This window comes from Monodon monoceros, unplaced genomic scaffold, assembly GCF_005190385.1.
Source record: "Monodon monoceros isolate NGI ecotype Baffin Bay Population unplaced genomic scaffold, NGI_Narwhal_1 Super_Scaffold_18, whole genome shotgun sequence".
Classification (NCBI taxonomy): Eukaryota; Metazoa; Chordata; class Mammalia; order Artiodactyla; family Monodontidae; genus Monodon; species Monodon monoceros.
The window spans coordinates 60,237,794-60,256,223 of NW_021703774.1; the positions used below are offsets into that span (position 1 = coordinate 60,237,794).

General features: G+C 46.2%; 1 protein-coding gene across 1 annotated transcript in view; it reads left to right on the forward strand.

The window, feature by feature from the left end:
• Positions 1–1,023: 1,023 nt before the first annotated feature.
• The window catches only part of GPA33 (glycoprotein A33), a 44,509-nt gene continuing 27,102 nt past the window's right edge, over positions 1,024–18,430 (forward strand). Inside the window, exons 1-2 of the mRNA XM_029231134.1 lie at positions 1,024–1,161; positions 17,139–17,293. Of these exons, the coding sequence (XP_029086967.1) occupies positions 1,119–1,161; positions 17,139–17,293 (198 nt within the window). The 5' untranslated portion in view covers positions 1,024–1,118. The remainder of the gene's footprint in view (positions 1,162–17,138; positions 17,294–18,430) is intronic.

The following is an 18,430-nucleotide window of genomic DNA, read 5'->3' on the forward strand; positions in this document are numbered from 1 at the left end:
GACCTTGGAGAACCCATTTAACTTCTTTGAGACTTAGAAGCCTGTTTGTAAAATAGAGAATCATAATACTCATTTTGTTCTGATCACCCAGGTCTAAGGTGGAACCCCTTCCACTGCCTCAATTTCATTATCTATGTCATTTCCCAGGTCATGCTCCCCATAGCACTGGCACTCTTTTTTTTTTTTTTTGCGGTACGTGGGCCTCTCACTGTTGTGGCCTCTCCCGTTGCGGAGCACAGGCTCCGGACGCGCAGGCTCAGCAGCCATGGCTCACGGGCCCAGCCGCTCCGCGGCATGTGGGATCCTCCCGGACCGGGGCACGAACCCGTGTCCCCTGCATCGGCAGCGGACTCTCAACCACTGCGCCACCAGGGAAGCCCCTGGCACTCTTTAAGTAGCGTGACCAGCCATCCCAGTTTGCCTGGGATGGAGACATTCCTGGGACATAGGACCTTCTGTTTTAAAACTGGGAGAGTTCCAAGCAAACTGAGACAAACTGGTCACTGTATTTCTGACTATCTTGGTTGCTTGTATACTATCTTCCTCCCTGACCAGATTAATAGTTCTCTGGGGGTAGAGATTTCCAGTCTTCCTCATGACTGTGTCTCTAGCGTGGTGGTGAGGTAGACCGGAAGGGAAGTAGATTAACAGATCGTATTATGCCTTGAAGTATTTCAGCAATTGTGACTAACACCCTTTTTTTTATTGGCTTTGAAACCCTTCCTCTGAGATCATTTCCCTTCATATTACGAGGCGGCAACTTCCTGTCCCTTATAGGTGAAGCCCACGTGATAGTGAGAAGCTCAGGACTTTGCCCACCTGCTAGGTGGAGAGAAGGCAGGGGAGGTAACTGAGAAGGTGGAGAACGTTCCTTTTGGGGCCTTTGGTGAAGTGGGTGGAGCAGTCCAGTCCCACAGGTGAGCTCACCTGTCAGTCCAGCCGAGGGGTGGGCCATGGGGGCCAGGCTGGGCAAAGGTAGACAGGAAGGGAGAAACCACAGGGATCGAAGTCTTGACTGGGCCAGAGGCTGTCGTAGCTTGAACCAGTCAGCCCAGACTGGTTAAAGTCAGGGGCCCACCAGTGCCAGGCTGGACTCGGGGCAGAGAGGACGCAAGACCATGGAGGGGAAGATGCAGCCCGTGCTGTGGATGCTCTGTGCAGGTGAGTAGTGCCCAGGGGTGGACGAGACAGGGGCTGAATGCTGAGGGTCCCCCAGAGTTCCCCCAGGGAGGGCCTCCAATGACACAGTTGTATTCCTGCTGGGCAGAATGACATGTCTGTCGTTCAAAAAGCAGGTTCCAGGCCAGTGCCCAGAATCAGAATGTTTTTCATTCTCATATTAGTAAATAAAATTTCAGCCCATTTCTGGAATTCATAATACTCTCAAAACGATATTTTCTGATCCCAGATTAGATCATCAGATCAGACATAAGATCTGACAATTGGGACAAAAATATTTAAAATCAGGGTTGTCCCAGAAAAGCCAGGATGTGTGGATCCAGGATTTGTGTTCACTACCTGAGATTTTAATCATTGCCTTAAAACCAGAGAAAGAGGCAATGGTAAGAGTGATAACATCTGTTATCACATATAGGAAAACTGAGGCAGAGAAAGGCTGCAACTTACCCAATATCATCTACAGAGCAAGAGAAGACTCAAACCCTTCGAAAAACAGCCAGTTAGAAATAGAACGACCCTTTCCAAAGGCCAAAGCCCTTTAGCTCTCTTGATACTCTGGTCATTGCAAACTCAAAACATGGGGAAACCCCATGGAAACCCCACAAAATAAAAACCAGACATTCGCTGATATAATGGTAGACTCCAAATCAAGTGCTAAATAGCAAAGTCATTGTGTGAGGACCCACAGAGTGCTAAGGGTTAGGATGGAGGTCTTGGCGTTAGAGTCCTGGGCACCAACAGGAAGTAGAATGAGCAAGGAAGTTGAGAGATGGGGGTTGGGGGGATTTTAGGACTATCTTTTTTTTTTTTGCGGTACGCAGGCCTCTCACTGTTGTGGCCTCTCCCGTTGTGGAGCACAGGCTCCGGACGCGCAGGCTCAGCGGCCATGGCTCACGGGCCCAGCCGCTCCGCGGCATGTGGGATCTTCCCGGACCGGGGCACGAACCCGTGTCCCCTGCATCGGCAGGCGGACTCTCAACCACTGCGCCACCAGGGAAGCCCAGGACTATCTTTAATTCAGTGTATTTGAACATGCTGAGAATCTCATCAGCTTGCAATTTATTTATTTATTTTAAAATTCAGCCACATTTTAAATCTAAACATATTATTTCTCATTGAATGAAAGATTCTTTAAATTCTGTAGTGCTTTACAACTGGCAAACTTTCACACACACGATTTCATATAATCCCATAATAATCCTTTTTTTTTCTCCTACTCCAATCTTGCCCCTCTCCTCTTCCTTCTCCCCACTGGTAACCACTAGTTTGTCCTCTATGTCTGTGCGTCTGCTTCGTTTTTGTTTTATTCACTAGTTTGTTGTATTTTTTAGATTCCACATGTAAGTGATATTATACAGTACTTGTCTTTCTCTGTGTCAGCTTGCAATTAGAAATTGTGGGCTTCAGGGATCTGGCAAAACTGGGGCATGTCGAATCCAGGTTCGTGTGCCCCATGCACAGTGAGGCCGAACAAACCGAAATGTCGGGGTTTGGAGCAGAGAAAGTTTCATTGCAAGGGCAATGCAAAGAGAACAGATGGCTTATGCTCAAAAGAACCAAACTCCCCAATAGGTTTCAGGGAAGCATTTTTAAAGGCAAGGTGAGGGAGGGGAGTCACAGGGTATGTGAACAGCGGGTGCACATTTCTCTGATTGGTTGATGGTGAGGTAACAGGATGGTGTCACAGGGGTTAACATCACCAATCCTCAGGCTCCAATAGGTCTGGGAGCTGCATACTCATGGTCATCCAGTAGGTAACTTCTTCCATTTTCTGGGGGTTTTAGCAACTGTAAAACAACTCAGGAAATGTGCATCAGATACTGCTATCTAGGTATTTCAGGGAGGAACTAAACATTCTGTGACTGCAGTATGGCTGATTTACTATTTAAATTCTTACCAGTTCTCCTGGCCCAACTGCTATTTTTGCATTAATTCCTGATCCAGACTTTTGTGACTCAGGGGAGGTGTGGGAGATGAAAGCTTTTCTACAAACAAGAGACAGGCAGAGGACATGGGGAGAGGAGTCTGTCCTGGGAAGCCCCCATGGAATCCTGCTTGGTTACAGGAAGAGGTGAAGAGTTCTACCAGGAAACTTGGGAGCCCCAAGGCCTGGGAAGCAGAATGGAGGAGGGTCTGAGTTAGAGCTCACTTTTCAGCTCCTACAGGCAAGGCCCAGGCCAGCTGGCCTGCCGGCCCAGGGTGGTTCTCCTAAACCCCCAGGCTCCCCCTCCTGCCCCATCTCTCAAAACACGACCTTGGAGCTCTTGGCTGGAGAATAGCCCAGTGCTGGGGAAGGGTTGGGTCAAACTCAAAGGCCCTGCCAGGAGGCCCATCTAACTGGGGCAGAGGGGCCCTCGTCATCAGGTTAGAGGGCATACTTGGTTCATTCCTTCATTCAGACAGCTCTTTACTGAGCACATAGTTTGTGCAGGCACCACAGGAGTGAGGGGTCTGGAATGATTGCAGTCATGAGGGACCTGTCTCAGCCATCAGATTCAGACTGCAAGGATGTGCTTCAAGCCCAGAGGGTAGGAGGCTGAAAGGAAATGACCACCCTTTCTGGGCTGGGCCAGTGACCTCTGATCCTCTTTTATAGGGCATAGAAGTCTCCCCCCTGCCCCGCCATCTGTAGTCTGGCTGCAGCCCAAAACCCATGCATGAATCAAAAGAGGGGATTTGGGCTTGGGAAAAAAACAAAGCAGAACAAAACAAAACGTGCACCCAGCTTAGATTGAAATGTGGACTTAACTGTGAACTGCCTGGAGCAGTACATTTCACCTCTTCCTGTGAGAAGGCATGTGACCCCTGGGTGAACTCATCCAGCTCAACCAGCTCTTGGGTTTGTGTTCAGACACACTGATAATGTGTGTCTTCTGCCTCCACCCCCTTCCCTCCACCCTCCCAGCCTGCCCTGCCTCGCACCACGGGCTCATCACCTTTGCCTCCATACTTTACACTAAGGGGAAGGGACTGGAGCAGTGGGGCGGGGGAAGCTGGGCTTGGTGGCTAGCTCCGGGCATGTGTTTGCCAAGTGGAAATGTTTGGGGTGAAATAGTCATTGCTATGTACAAGTGAGCAATGAAGGCCTTCAAAGTTCAGATGTAAAAGCAGCTGGGTGGCCCTCCCCACCATGGCTCAGGAGAGGATGCCAGAGGAAGAGCAGGGAAATTAGGGAGGGCTTCCTGGAGGAGGTGGAGTTTAAGTTTAAGTTGGGTTCCAGAAGTCATACTGGCTTTCCCCCTACTTCCGTTCTTCATCTGAACTTGCCCAGTAACAACTTAAATTTTGCTGATGTCCCGGGCAGAGTAACATAACAAAGTTGATGAAAATAGACCCCAGGACTCATCGGATTTTGGGGAGTCAGAATCAAATCACATAAGGTCATACGAAGGGGACACAAACAGAAGGTGGTGCATTTGAGAATTTAAAAACAGTACTTAAATGGAATAAAAGTCAGCCTGACAATTCCAAACAATGTCAGTGACACAATACCTCTCCCTCCCTGACAGATGCTCCCACACCCTCCCCCTCGGACGGCACTTGAGAAGGGCAGGCGCTCTTCCTTAACTGACTTTAGCGTGGGGCAAATTAGTTGACCTCGATAAATCTCTATTTCCTAATTTGTGAAATGGAGAAGGTAACCTATAACGTGCAAAAATGCACACTGTACCTCATTCGGTTATTAGGGATAATAAATGAGTTTGTCAACGTAAAGACCCTGGAACAGTGCCTGCCACATAATAAGCATTCAGTAAATGCCAGTTATTTATTATTATTGTTGTTGTTATTAGTGTGGGCAAGTGTAAATTATAGGAAAGTAACTAGACTTTGGTGATCAATTGTCTCATCACTCTGATCTGGCAGACACCTGCCAAGAGAATGAGAGTCACTGAGGATGAGGGATTCTGTCACCCCTCCCAAAGGCTGCTAGAGAAAACACCCCAGCTTGTGTACAGGACCAAGGCTCTTCCACTCTGGGAATTTTTTCAGCCACCAGAGTCCATGAATGATTTGATGTGATGGAAGGTACAGCTGCAGGAAAAGAGATACATAAAGAGGATCCCACCAGGGGGAAAACGTCTCTGAGAAGCTCTGCCCAGAGTCACTAAAATCTTTGAAGACTTGATAAAAAGTACAAACAAACAACAACAACAAAAAAGCCCCATCTTCCTATAGCTAGAGGAAACCTCGAAGCTTAAATTTGAAAAACTTAGGAAAGTACTGCTTTTCACTGAGAAATAAGGGAATCCATCATCCCAAAATATTCCAGATGAGAAAAAAAAATTTTTTTCTCCCCCATCTAAAAGTTTCAATAAGCTCATGGTTGCTTCATCCATGGTGGGGTTTTGATGGGAACTAAGTTTCCAAGCTCTTGTTCTTTTGAGGTTGATCATGCCATTTTAGAATCCCTCCCCTGGGGCCTATGTTAGAGCCACAGTCCCCAGCAGGATAATTTTCCCTACATTCCTTAGACTTGTCCACTCTGAAGTGCCATGATCCTGTTTGTCACACAGGCTCGGGGAGCTCCCTGGTATCTTCCCTGTCAGAGTGTGACCCAGTGTCACTTGCACGTCTAAGTCCACGCAGTGACCTGGCCCAGGCTGTGAGGGTTACAGGGCTCAGCCTCAGACATGTACATCTGATGAGAATCAGATAAGAGAGTGGCCTTGTGCCCAGTTCATCTTGACCCCGAGAGGGTGGTATTCAGGCCAGAGCCAGAGTGGTATCAGCCGTTAAGTGCACTACAAGATGGGCAGCCTGGCCTTTCATCTGCTCCATGGTTGGGAGCCCCGTTGCCACACCAGTCCCCAGGACCTGGCTCCCACCTGGAGCCTGGGCATGACCTGCTGGTGCCTGAGCACGACTCAGAAGCCAGTGCTCACAGGAGGGCTCATGTGCCTGTGGAATCACACTGTCTTCCTGTCAGAGCTGAAATCAGGATTAAAATGCTCCAGTTCCAGCTCCAGCCTTGAAGTGGGAAGGACGTAATGCATGGTCAGCTTAAGAGGGGTATGTGTGCAAAGGGGGAGGAGGAGTGATGGTTTAGGGCATGGCTGGCAACCCAGACTGCCCATCACAGTCACCTGGGGAGTAAAAGTACAAATGCCCAGCTTCCCCACGACCTTCTGAATCAGAATATAGAGGGGCAGAATCTGGGCATCTCTCTGATTCTGAAAAGTTACCCAGGTGACTCTGATGTGGAAGTCTAGGTTCAGAGTTGCCTATTGGACCTTGAGGAAAAATAGGCTTAATGAACAGCCATCTCTGTGACTAGGGCTGATTCTCTGCATGCGACTTGCAGCTCAGTTTTGCACCATCTCACTGCTTCCCTGAGTTAATGCCCAGCCTCTACATTGGTGTGTTAACTTCTCACATTTTCGTGGGCATAGAAGTCATCTGGGGATCTTGTCAAAATACAGACTGACTCAGTAGGTCCCGAGATTACGCATTTCTAACAAGCTCCCAAGTGATGCTGCTCCAGGGACTACAGTTTGAGAGACAAGGCTCCGGGAAAGAGCTGGTTCATGGGCATGGCTGTGATCCTCATCTGGCCTTTTTGCCCTCCAGAGTCCCATCCCAGGGCTTCTTGGTGACCCAGCAACGCTGTTTACTGTGATGCTGGTCAGCAGGAAGGAAGCCTGGGGGAAAGTGCACCTGGCTCAGCAGGTGCTCGTACCCCTGGCAGTTCCTCACCCTGCTAATCCCTCCTTCTTTCCCGAAACACTCTATTCTGTCAGTTCCCATGATTCACCCTCTCCTGGTTCTCCCCCGACATTCCTGGCCCAACCGTTTCATGTCTTCTTTGCAGCTTCATGCTCCTCAGCCCACCATGAAACGGCAGAGCTCCCTGCACTCAGACCCCCTTCTACATCCACATCCACATCTCTAGCTGACACCCATTTCAACTGACTCACAAATTTCTGTCTTCAAACCCAACCTCTGTCTTGAGCCATAGAACCATAAATCCAACAGTCCGCATGACTTCTCGACTTAGACATCTCAGAATCAGTTCAAACTCACAAGCTGAAAACCAAACTCGTGGTCTTTGACCCCATATCTGGGTCTTTGTCAGTGACCTCTACATCAATAGATGACACCCCATCCATCCAGGAATGAAAGCCACAAACCCAACAGTCAACCATTACAGTTTTCTATTCCTCTGTAATAAACTACCCCTTAACTTAGTGGTAACTTAGTAACTTAAGACAATAATAAAAAACATTTATTTTGTTCACAAATCTGCAACTTGGATGGGGCTTGGCAGGGACAGCTTGTCCCTGTTCCCTGCAGTATCAACTGGAGTGACTTGACTGGGGTTGGGGGACCCACTTCCAAAATGCTGGCTCACTGGCTGGCAAGTTGGTGGTAACTCCAGTTCCTCTCTTTGTGGACTTCTCCACGGGGAAGTTTGGGCTTCCTCACAGCATGGTGGCTAGATTATAAGAGCAAACATCTAGAGAGACAGAAGGTGGAAGCTGCCAGTATCTTAAAGTCTGGGCCCAGATACTGATCCAGCATCTATTACCATACTTCCACCACATTCTATCGATCAAGCAATCACAGAACCCAGACTCAAGGGAGTGGATATGAGTCCTATTTATTTATTAATGTATTTATTTATTTTTAAATTTTTATTGGGGTATAGTTGATTTACAATGTTGTGTTAGTTTCAGGTGTACAGCAAAGTGAATCTGTTATACATATACATTTATCCATTTTTTTTAGATTCTTTTCCCATATAGGCCATTACAGAGTATTGAGAAGAGTTCCCTGTGCTGTACAGTAGGTCCTTATTGTCCATTTTATACATAGTAGTGTGTATATGTCAATCCCAATCTTCCAATTTATCCCTCCCCCCACCCTTACCCCCTGGTAACCAGAGGAATTTCAAAGTATTTTGGGACCATATTTTGATGCCACCATATCACCCTTAACAGCTCCTTCTCCTTCAGATACAAATTCAAGTCATCAGTATGTCCTGATGATTTTAGCCCTCCAACATCTCTTGAGTCTGTTCATCTTTCTCTGTTTCCTCTGCCACCTCACCGATGTAAGCTGCCTCTCCTAAGCTACTTCCATAGCCTCCAACTGGCTTTGGGAGCCTGTTTTATCCCTTCTCCTATCTGCTGTCCACCCTGAAGCCAAACTGATCTTTTCAAATGAAATTATGACCATGTCACTACCCCTACTTAAAGCTCTTCATTGATTTCCCATTACTATTAGGATAAGACTTATATCGCGAGGATAGATTCTCCTAAGTCACGTTTAGGCTCTATAAACCACTGAAATGTTCCCCCAAATCCCAATGTTTCAGCACCTAGACTGCCTCCTATACCTTTACACCTTGAACATTACAAAAATGTTTGTCATATCACATCCTGAACTTCTTGGTCTGGAAAAATATTATCATCAGACCTACCTGTCGTGTCAACACCTTCCTTTCTGTCTAACCTTAAAAAAATCACAAGTCCTTTCTCTCCATATAGCCTTCCTAGGTAACTTTGGGCCCCAGTGATTTCTTCCTGATTTGAATTTGAAGTCTCAACCACTTTTTTGACTCTCTGTTATACTGCCATTTAAGCTTTCACCCACTTTGGGACTTGTTTTCCTTAGCAGCTTGGGGATAAGAACTACTGCTTATGCTTTTTTTTTTTTTTCCCTTGGTATCATAGTTTCCAGAACAAGGGCTCACAGTATATGTTTGGTTTTCTACTATCAAGTTACAACTTTCCGGTCCTCTTTTCCTCTCCAACTCTTTTCATTGAGCTCTCTCCTCAAATCTAAAACTCCCTTTAATCCAACTAGGGCATCCATCTTACCAAACATTCTCAGATACTACTATTGACCTTTAAATTGTGAGACTCTACAACGTGTGCTAAACATAAACAACTAGATTCTTGTCCTTGGTGATTGGTTTTTGGGGGCTGTTCTGCCCAGTTCTCTCCTTTATAATTTTCCTTTCTCTCCCCTCCAAATCTAAGTTAACTTCCTATCTGGACAACTTCCCCAAATAAGGCTTCTTTCCAACCAACACCTGGCCTCTAACCAGCCCCACTGCCTCCCCCAGTGCCCATTTCTAAGCCCTGGTTCTCTTTTCTAAAACGGCCTCCAAAAAGCCCAGGGAAGGCAGCCCAAGTCTCACTCCCGCAAGGTCACTGGCATTCTGGGGGCCAGAGGTGGATGGACTAAAAGAGGATGGGCCCGCGGAGGGGGGCACTGAGGAGTGGGAAGGGCTGGAGAAGGGGGCCCATGGAGGGTGGCGACCACGATGCCCACAGCCGAGCCCCCAGCCTCACGCTGTGACCAGAACCGAGACTGCCGGGCACAGGAAGTGGGGACCCTGCCCGCAACATCAGGGAATGGAAGTGAGCGTTGCTGGGACATGGCTGTGGGGCGAAGGCTACTGGGGAGGGATCCGTGTTTGGAGCGTGCCCTTGGATTCGCCTCCTTCATTTCCAAATTGGAAGAAACTGACGAATTGTGCCGATGTTGCAAATTGGCTACCTGTCCCTTTCACCATATTCCTTGGGCTGAAATCAATCATCATACTCAAATTGTGACGACAAAAGTTGTATTGAGCAGGATGTTGTCAACCAAACCAGGAAACTTAGACAAGAGACTGGCTGAGAGCACTTGGCAGTGCCCTCCTTGCGATGAAGACTGGGATAAAGATTTGTGGAAACAGACCAGCACCCCATTTCTCTGGGGCACAGCCATCTAGTATAGTAACAATAGCCCTGCAAGCAACATAGTTATGGAATGTAAGCCTAATCTGGCTTCAGGTACCTGCGTTCCCAAGTCTCTGCCGTATGTTCTGCCTGGGGAAAAACAGTGGAAATCCACAGCAACTGAATATCTAGCTCACCAAATGCCAGACTCTAGAGGACTCTTGCTTCTTCCTGCTACCAGTGGGTTCTTCATTTTTCTCCTAATTTAATTATGGAAAGATAGACATCAGTGATTTTCTAACTGACAAGTACCTTTTGTCTCTCCCTCCTTTGAGCGTTCGCTCATTTGATGCAAGAACTCTCCGTATATGTAAAGCTGATTCACTTTGTTATAAAGCAGGAACTAAAACATTGTAAAGCAATTATACTCCAATAAAGATGTTAAAAAATAAATAAATAAAGTGTATCCCTTATAGAAAGTCCAAAAAAAAAGAACCCTGGTACTCAAAAGAACTGCTTGAAATAAATCATAGATTGTAGATAGCAAAAAAAAAAAAAAAAAAAGACTCCAATTGCTGTCATGGCCTCGCAGACTTGGGCCCATCCCATATTTCTGGCTGCACTGGGAGTGGTATAACTTCGGAATTGCTTTGTAGGAGAACCTTGAGGGGTGAAGTTTGTCAGATAGTGAAGTTTGTCCTAGACTTCCCCGATGGCACAAGTATGATGTTTGTACTTGGCCTCTGTGTTTATTTGGAGTCATCATGGGAGGCTAAAGGATATCACACAGAGGGAATCACAACCCCCCAAACCACCCCTTTGGTTCCATCTCTACTCACTGGCTTGTTTTAGTTTCTGGAACGTGGCCCACCTTCTCCTGTGCCCTGAGCTCTGCGCAGTGCAGTTCTCTCCCCCACTCACCTCTTCCCCCATTTTCTTTTTTTTTCTTTTTTAACATCTTTATTGGAGTATAATTGCTTTACAATGGTGTGTTAGTTTCTGCTTTATAACAAAGTGAATCAGTTATACATATACACATGTTCCCATATCTCTTCCCTCCTGCATCTCCCTCCCTCCCATCCTCCCTATCCCACCCCTCCAGGAGGTCACAACCCCCGTTTTCTTGTGGTTCCCTCCAGCTCATCCTCCAATGTCAACTCAAAAGGCCCTTCCTAAGGACAACCTCTTCTCATGTCCAAATCCTCTGTTATATCCTGTCATTGAGTGTGTACCACTTGTTACCATGGTGGTTTCACATTTGCCTCTGTGATTATGTATTTATTATCATTTGACTCACGCAGAGGATCAGACACCATGAATGCAGGAACTGTGTCTGTCTCTGCTTGCCATTTTGTCCGCAGAGTCTGTCAGGGTCCCTGGAACAGCCATTTGCTGGGTGGGTGTTAATGAATGAGTACCTACCCTTTTGATCCTCACCAGGCAGCAAAGTTGGTTTACTCTCAGCATCTCTTATCCCGTCTCTCTTCCCTTCCTTCTTACTCTGTCCTGCTTCTCTCCAAGCCTCAATTTCCTAATTGCATTTGTTTCTATCAACATTACCCATCGTTTCTAGGGATGGACGGATGAGAGGGGCTAATTAAGGAAATGGATTTGCCCTGCGTGTTAAAGGAAGAGAGTCACTTCACCATGTCTTCCCTCCCTCCCAGAGGGCACTTGTGTTTTAGCAGGGGCTTCAGCGCCTTCACTCAGCAGTGGGCATTTCAGTACTGAGACAGCCAGTGGAGGACATATTTGACTTGGAGGTAAAGTTTAGTTGTTCCTCAAACTACCCCACCTTGGCAGCACTCCGGTTTGTTTTCTTTTTTTTTTTTTTTTTTTGCGGTACGCGCGCCCCTCACTTTGTGGCCTCTCCCGTTGCGGAGCACAGGCTCCGGACACGCAGGCTCAGCAGCCGTGGCTCCCGGGCCCAGCCGCTCCGCGGCATGTGGGATCCTCCCAGACCGGGGCACGAACCCGCGTTCCCTGCAACGGCAGGCGGACTCTCAACCACTGCGCCACCAGGGAAGCCCAGCACTCAGGTTTTGTGTCCATGTCCTCCCTGCCTGCCGGGCTTGTCTCTGCTCCTAGATCATTCTGTCCCTGGAGCAGCCCTCTCTGCCCAGGGCACCAACTCCTTATTATTTGCACTTAACACTTAACACCACCTCCTTCCTGAGATACCTTCCTCCCCTGCCACCAAGGGACCTTTGGGCTGCTTCCTTGTTCTCTGCCCTGGTGAGTCAGGGATGCCATAAACACCTGGCATGGGCAGAACATGGTGACAGACAGACGCTCCCACTTAGGACTGTCACAAAGTTCCTGGGAGAGAGGCATAAATTGTGGAGGACAGGGTCCGCCGTCAGAGCTCACTGCTCCACACCTGCCCACCGACTTCTCTATCTCTGTACACATGGGAACAGGTGACTCTTGCTGTGGGCAAGGCTAGTCCTCCACCTATGCCCTCCCCCACCCAGCCAGAGGTCTTGCTCCATCTGGCTTCTCCTCTATTTTCAGTCTCTTCCTTTCTGGGAGTTCCATCCTTATAACCTAGGAGCCTGCTTAAGTCTCTCCATCTTCCATCCCAGAGGGGACGAAAGAAACCTTCTCAAGACCTTTCATGGCCCTCTGGCTCCAGCTTTCCCATCTCCCTGTGTTACGTGAGCTCCTTGACAAAATGGGCTGCCCTCACCTCTCTACTTCTTCACTTCCTGCTTGACATATAAAACTGTAACACGGCTTTATGGTTACAAGAGTACCGCATGTCTGCTGCAGAACATCTGGAAAATAAAAATACACAAAGAAGAAACCCATCATCCCAGAATCCAGAGATCACTGGTATTAATTCTGTATCTGGTATATTTTCTTCTAAGAATTTGCTTCCCCTCTGTGACTTTGTAGAAGTAGGATACTGTTGCATGTAGTTTTGCATCCTGCTTTACTCTCTTCTATGCACAAGTTCAACATAGTGAATTGAATCCCTTGGGGGCTATTTCAAGTCCCACCTCCTCAATAAGGCTTTCCATTAAAATCCTTCTTCCAGGTCCCTCCCCTCTCCACCCCTCCCCACAACCCCTACACTTCACTCCTTATCATTTGCACTTAACACTTAATTAGGTTCTATTAGGATGCGGGCTGACAGTGATGCTGGCTAACAGCTTCCTAGGCAGGGACTGTGTCATGAACCACTCAATCAGTAAAGTCTTATTAGCACCCAGCTCTGTGTACATACCTTGGGGTGGGAACTAGCAAGCGATGGGTGTAAGAGAAGTCTGAGACACAGACCCTGCTGGAAGGAGCTGCCCTATGATGAGGAGAGACGGCCCACACACATAGACCCACACTGACATGAGAATGACGTGTGCGTGGGGTGCATGCTCCCTGAAGCGCTTCAGTGAAACCAGTAAGGGCTGGGATGGTCCAGGTGGATTCCCGGAGGAGGTGGGGCATGAAGATGCCTCTGATCATTTTTCCAGGGCCTTGCACTAAACTAGGGCCTTAGGAAAAATTCATTAAATTGACCGGAATTCATAGATTCCTAAAGATCCATGTTGAACAAAGAGTTCCTCAAACATCCATGGAGTTCTAACCCCCCTCCCCACCTCTCCATCCCTCCTCCCCCATCTGCCAGTCTGAGAGCCTCCAGGAGTCATTCCCACCTTGTGGGGGGGGGCAGGACAAACCAACATGCACGTGCGTGTGTGAGCTGCACCCCTTTCCCTAGAGACCAGCGCTTTCTCAATGTCAGAGCATGTATCTAGTCCTGGGGTGCGATGGGCCCCTTCTGGCCTCGGGCACCTCCTCCCTAACTAAGAATGTGGTTTCTCTGAGCAAATGGATTTTGCTAAGTGGAGGCATTCCTGCCAGTTTCCCAAGGGTTCCCATAATGTGCTGTGTACGCCTAAAGTCTCCAGTCCATCGAGCATTTTATTATTCTCCTTGGATATATTGCTTTCTGGTTAGCTCTCAAGAGACAGTTTATTATCTTCTTAACAAGCCTTAATTATTTACAAGCAATCCTGGAGGCTTCAAGCTGTCGGTTCACACCCCGCCCACTTAGGGAGGTTAAATGACCTTTCCCATTTCCATCTGGGACCACTTGCCGACTTGGCATCCCCTCTCTGGGCTCCTTTTGTTCTTAATTTAATATTTTTTTTTGACATTTTCTAGCAATGTGTAAGGTAAGTTCTTCAACCAAGTTTCTCTGGTTGCAAATCCTACCCACCTTTTAAACTTAAGTTCTCTAGAACTCATTCAGTTTGCTGTCCAAGAGCACTTATTTGAGCATCTCCTAAGTGTTAGGCAGTTTTCTGAGCCCTGAGGATATGAAAAGGAAGGAAAAACAGTGTGGTAGAGGAGAAGGATGTGACAATATGGAATGCTGGCATAGTTCTTGCTTATGTGCCAGGATGAAGGTCATGCATGCTAAATATGTTTTCATCCAACCCTCACAACAACGCTGGAGTTAGATAATATTATTATCCTCATTTTATAGTGGAGGAAACTGAGGCACAGAGAAGTTAATTAAGTTGTGCAAGGTTACACAGCTAGGAAAACTAAGAATGAGGATGACAGCCTGGGCAGTTTGGCTCCAGCGTTTGTGCTCTTGGCCACTCTGCCATATGTAATAAACTCTCATGAGAGAGTGCTAGGATGAAGGTACTCGTGGGTGGTACCCATGGCACAAAGGACAGAGTCATCTACTCTGCTTGAGAGCCTTTGGGCATTTTCTCTAGGACAATGTATGTGGTTAAAATTTCTTCCTCAGCAAACCCCTATTGTGCTGTGAGATTTTGATTCCTTCCTTGCAGGTGAGAGCACCTGCTCCTCCAATTTGTATACCTTTGGGAAGGTTAACACATCGCTGAACGATTTGTTTTTAACACCTTATAATGAATTAGCTTATCAGATGGATGGTCTTCATGAATATCAGAAGAACTCAGCCTTGAGAAAAAAAGGAGAGTGGGGAGGGAGCGGGAAAGAAAGAATACCTCTGGAGCACGAGGGACACAGCTCTCGGCAGCAACAGGATGGGAGAGCTGCAACTACTGGGGAGAGGGTGGGTTCCGGCAACTGGAAAGAAGATACCCAATGTAGATCTGTACAAACAAGTAGAAAGGGAGGGTGTTGGAAGGCTCTAGAAGCAAACTTCTGCACTTCCTAGTTTTCTGATGGTGGATTAGATGTCCCACCTGGTACTTTTGTCTCATCCACTGAGTAGGATGCAGATTCCACGGAACAGAAAAACGAGGGCCACAGAGCTAATAAACAATAAGCCTATAGAAAGAGGTGAAAGGAACTGGGTTTATTACAGTTTATTACAGAACTGTGGGTGAGAAAGTTGGTGATTGCAAACGTCAGAATCCTCTGAGTTCGTGATGGGAAATTATTGAGAAGTTAAGCCAGATGTCTTTGCTGCCAGTGATGTCAGAAAAAGAGGATACTAACTGAATCAGTGAGAAGGATTTGATTAGCTGTGGAGGATTTCCAGTGATGGCTGTTGGCGTGAAGGTCTCAAACACAGGATAAATTCTCATCTAGGATTATGGAAAATGTAAGTGTGTCTCAGGGCACCAGATCAGCCTTTAAAGATCCTTCTCAGGTTTACAAATAGCATTTAAATAGTGCTCTATACTTGTTCAAGATTTTTTCCTTTTCTTTATGAGTTCTTTCTCATCCGTTCATTTCAATCTCTTCCCTCACAAATTAACATAAAATGACTTTTACTCGCTTTTGTAGTGGTCTCTAAAATTGATCTATTCTTTAGTTATAATCATTAGTAATTATTATTCCTTTACGATAGTTCACCCATGGTGGTGGTAGGTGGTTATCTCTCGTGATTAACTTCTAACTAAGGTTGTGCCTCAACAAAAGACTATGGGATGAGAAGTGGAAGTTATTCGATATGAATATATAGAGAGAGAATATATTGAACACACATATACATAATGTAGTCTGTCATATGTTGAGCACTGATTATGGGTCAGGAGTCATTCTAAACAAAGTACACATTTCATGTTATTTAATCTCCAAACAACCCATTTTTCAAGTGAGGACCCTGGCACAGAGAGCTTATGTAAACTGCTCAAGGTTATACATTTAGTAGATAAAGGAACCGGAATTCCAATGGACGCATTCTAGCTCTGGAGCCTGTGCATTTAAACTCAATGCTATGCTACTTCCTGAAATGGCCATAGAGAAGTTGTGGACATTAAATATGGACTGGTACAGGAGTGGCCCAAGATGGCTGCATAGAAAGACGCTGAGCTCACCTCCTCCCACAGACACACCGAATCTATACCTACATATAGAGCAATTCCTCCTGAGGAAAATCTGAGGGCTGATTAAACAGCTACTGCACATAGAAGCACAGCATAGAAATGGGTAGGAAAGACAGAGATGTATCCATGGGAACCCAATCCCCAACACAGCAACCTGCAGTAAGGAGGGATACTGCTGACGGGCCTGAGTATGAAATTGCCCACCCTGGGAAACAGCATAAAAATCAGCAGTTTAAAGGGTATCCAGACTATATAAGAAGGAAATCCATTTACTAGAGCTTCTGCCTAATGGGCGTCACTCACACTGTAGGCATAGGTCCACCCAGATTCAAGGGATGGACCTCTTGATGGAGGAGAGTCAAAGTCACATGGCAAGAAGAATGTATGTGATGAGAGATACTGATGTGGCCACACTCTTTTTCTCGTCTTTTTTCTGATAAACTTATACAGAATAAATTCTCCTGGGAGAACCCTCTCTCTCTTTACCTTGACTTAATCTTATTCATCAATTTTCTTACCATATTTAAGCACTCCATAAATATTTGCTAAATAAATGAATAAATCATCATCACAACAAAAAAGACGGTGGGAAATATTTATTGAGAGCGTTCTATGTGCCAGGCATTAAGCAAAGCATTTATACACATTATCTTGTTTAATTCTCCCAAGAGCTCTGAGAATACTAGTGTCCCTTTTTATGGATGAGAACTGAGGCTGACAAAAGTTTACACAGTGTGTAAGAGGTGGGGCTGAGGCGCAGAGCCAGGCTTTTACCCATCACACAACGCAATTAACTTTGTTGAGATGCCGTGGGATGGGAACAGGGTGAACCAAGGTACACGTGTTTGTCTTCACCCCGGGCCTGGTAGAGAACAGCTGGTGTGCCATGGCCGAGATCTCAGTTGTAGTGTGTCTAGCTGTGGCTGGAAGAGCGTCACTGGCCATTCCCTCAGAGATCCGGTGGAGAATGGGTATGAATGCCCATGTCAGTTACTTCCCACTTTTTTTCCAGTCTGGGTGACTGTCCACGCCATCTCTGTGGAAACCCCAAAGGATGTTCTTCGGGCTGCTCGGGGAAAGAGCGTTACCCTTCCATGCACCTACAAAACTTCCTCCCTCGACCGAGATGGATTTATCCAATGGGACAAGCTTCTAAGGAGTCATACGGTAAGGATCTTTAAAAAGTTGGGAGCGTCATGAGTACCACCTGACCATGACCTCTTGGAGGCTAAGCACTACAAAGCCATTCAATAAATGTTAGGCAGAATAAACCTAGTTAGTGCCCAGGCTGGGATGGGTGGGGAGGGAGCAGTGAATGTTGGACCCAGGGAGGGCCATATTATGCCACCTCTAGTGTGAAAGAGTCACCTTCCCCAAAACATCTTTCTGTTGGTCAGTCTCAAATGACCTAAACTGTATCATTCCTTTTGATTAGCATAGCGCTCTCCCTTGAGGCCAAATTTTATTATAGTTTTTTCCTGTTTGGGTTCTTTTGGGGACTATGGGAAGATTTTATTTTCTATTTTGGAATAGATAGTAATCCCATGGCTCAAAAATTAAAACATCCTGAAAGTGTACATGGAGAAGTCTCATTCCTATCCCTGCCCCTCTTGTCCTATCTACCCAGTTTCCACACCCTAATCCTTCTATCTCTCCGTCCTCCCCAGCAAGGCTAATTTTCACTGGTACTGGTTCTTTGGGGCCAGCATTTAATCTGATTGATTGGTATCTCTGCTACAATCATTCAGTATTGTGAATATCACTTTTGGCTAAGATTTAGCTTCTTGTGTATCCTTCCAATGATTCTTTACGCCAATTCAAGAAAATGTGAATGTATATATTCACACGCATGAAAATACATCTACTTTTGACCCTAGAATCCCAGTCCCCTATTCCCCGCACCAAAGGCAACCACTATTACCAGATTTGGGGATGGACTTCTATAGATGCTCCACATGTATACCATGCACACACAAACATAGACATATACTTACATATACGTATATGAATATGTATGTTTATATAAACTACATGCATACTGTCCTCCACTTGGCTTTTCTTCCTCTTAATATACCTTTGAACTCTTTCCATATGTCAGTACATTTATATCTATCTCATTCTTTTGTAAATATTTTCATTAAGTATCACATTTTATGAATGCTCTATACGTACCAATGATGGACATTTGGTTTGTTTCCTATATTTTGCTGCTACAAATAATGCTGCAATAAACATCCTTATATATATGTCTCTAGGTATATTTTAAATATTATTGTCATTATTTATAAATATATATTTATATAT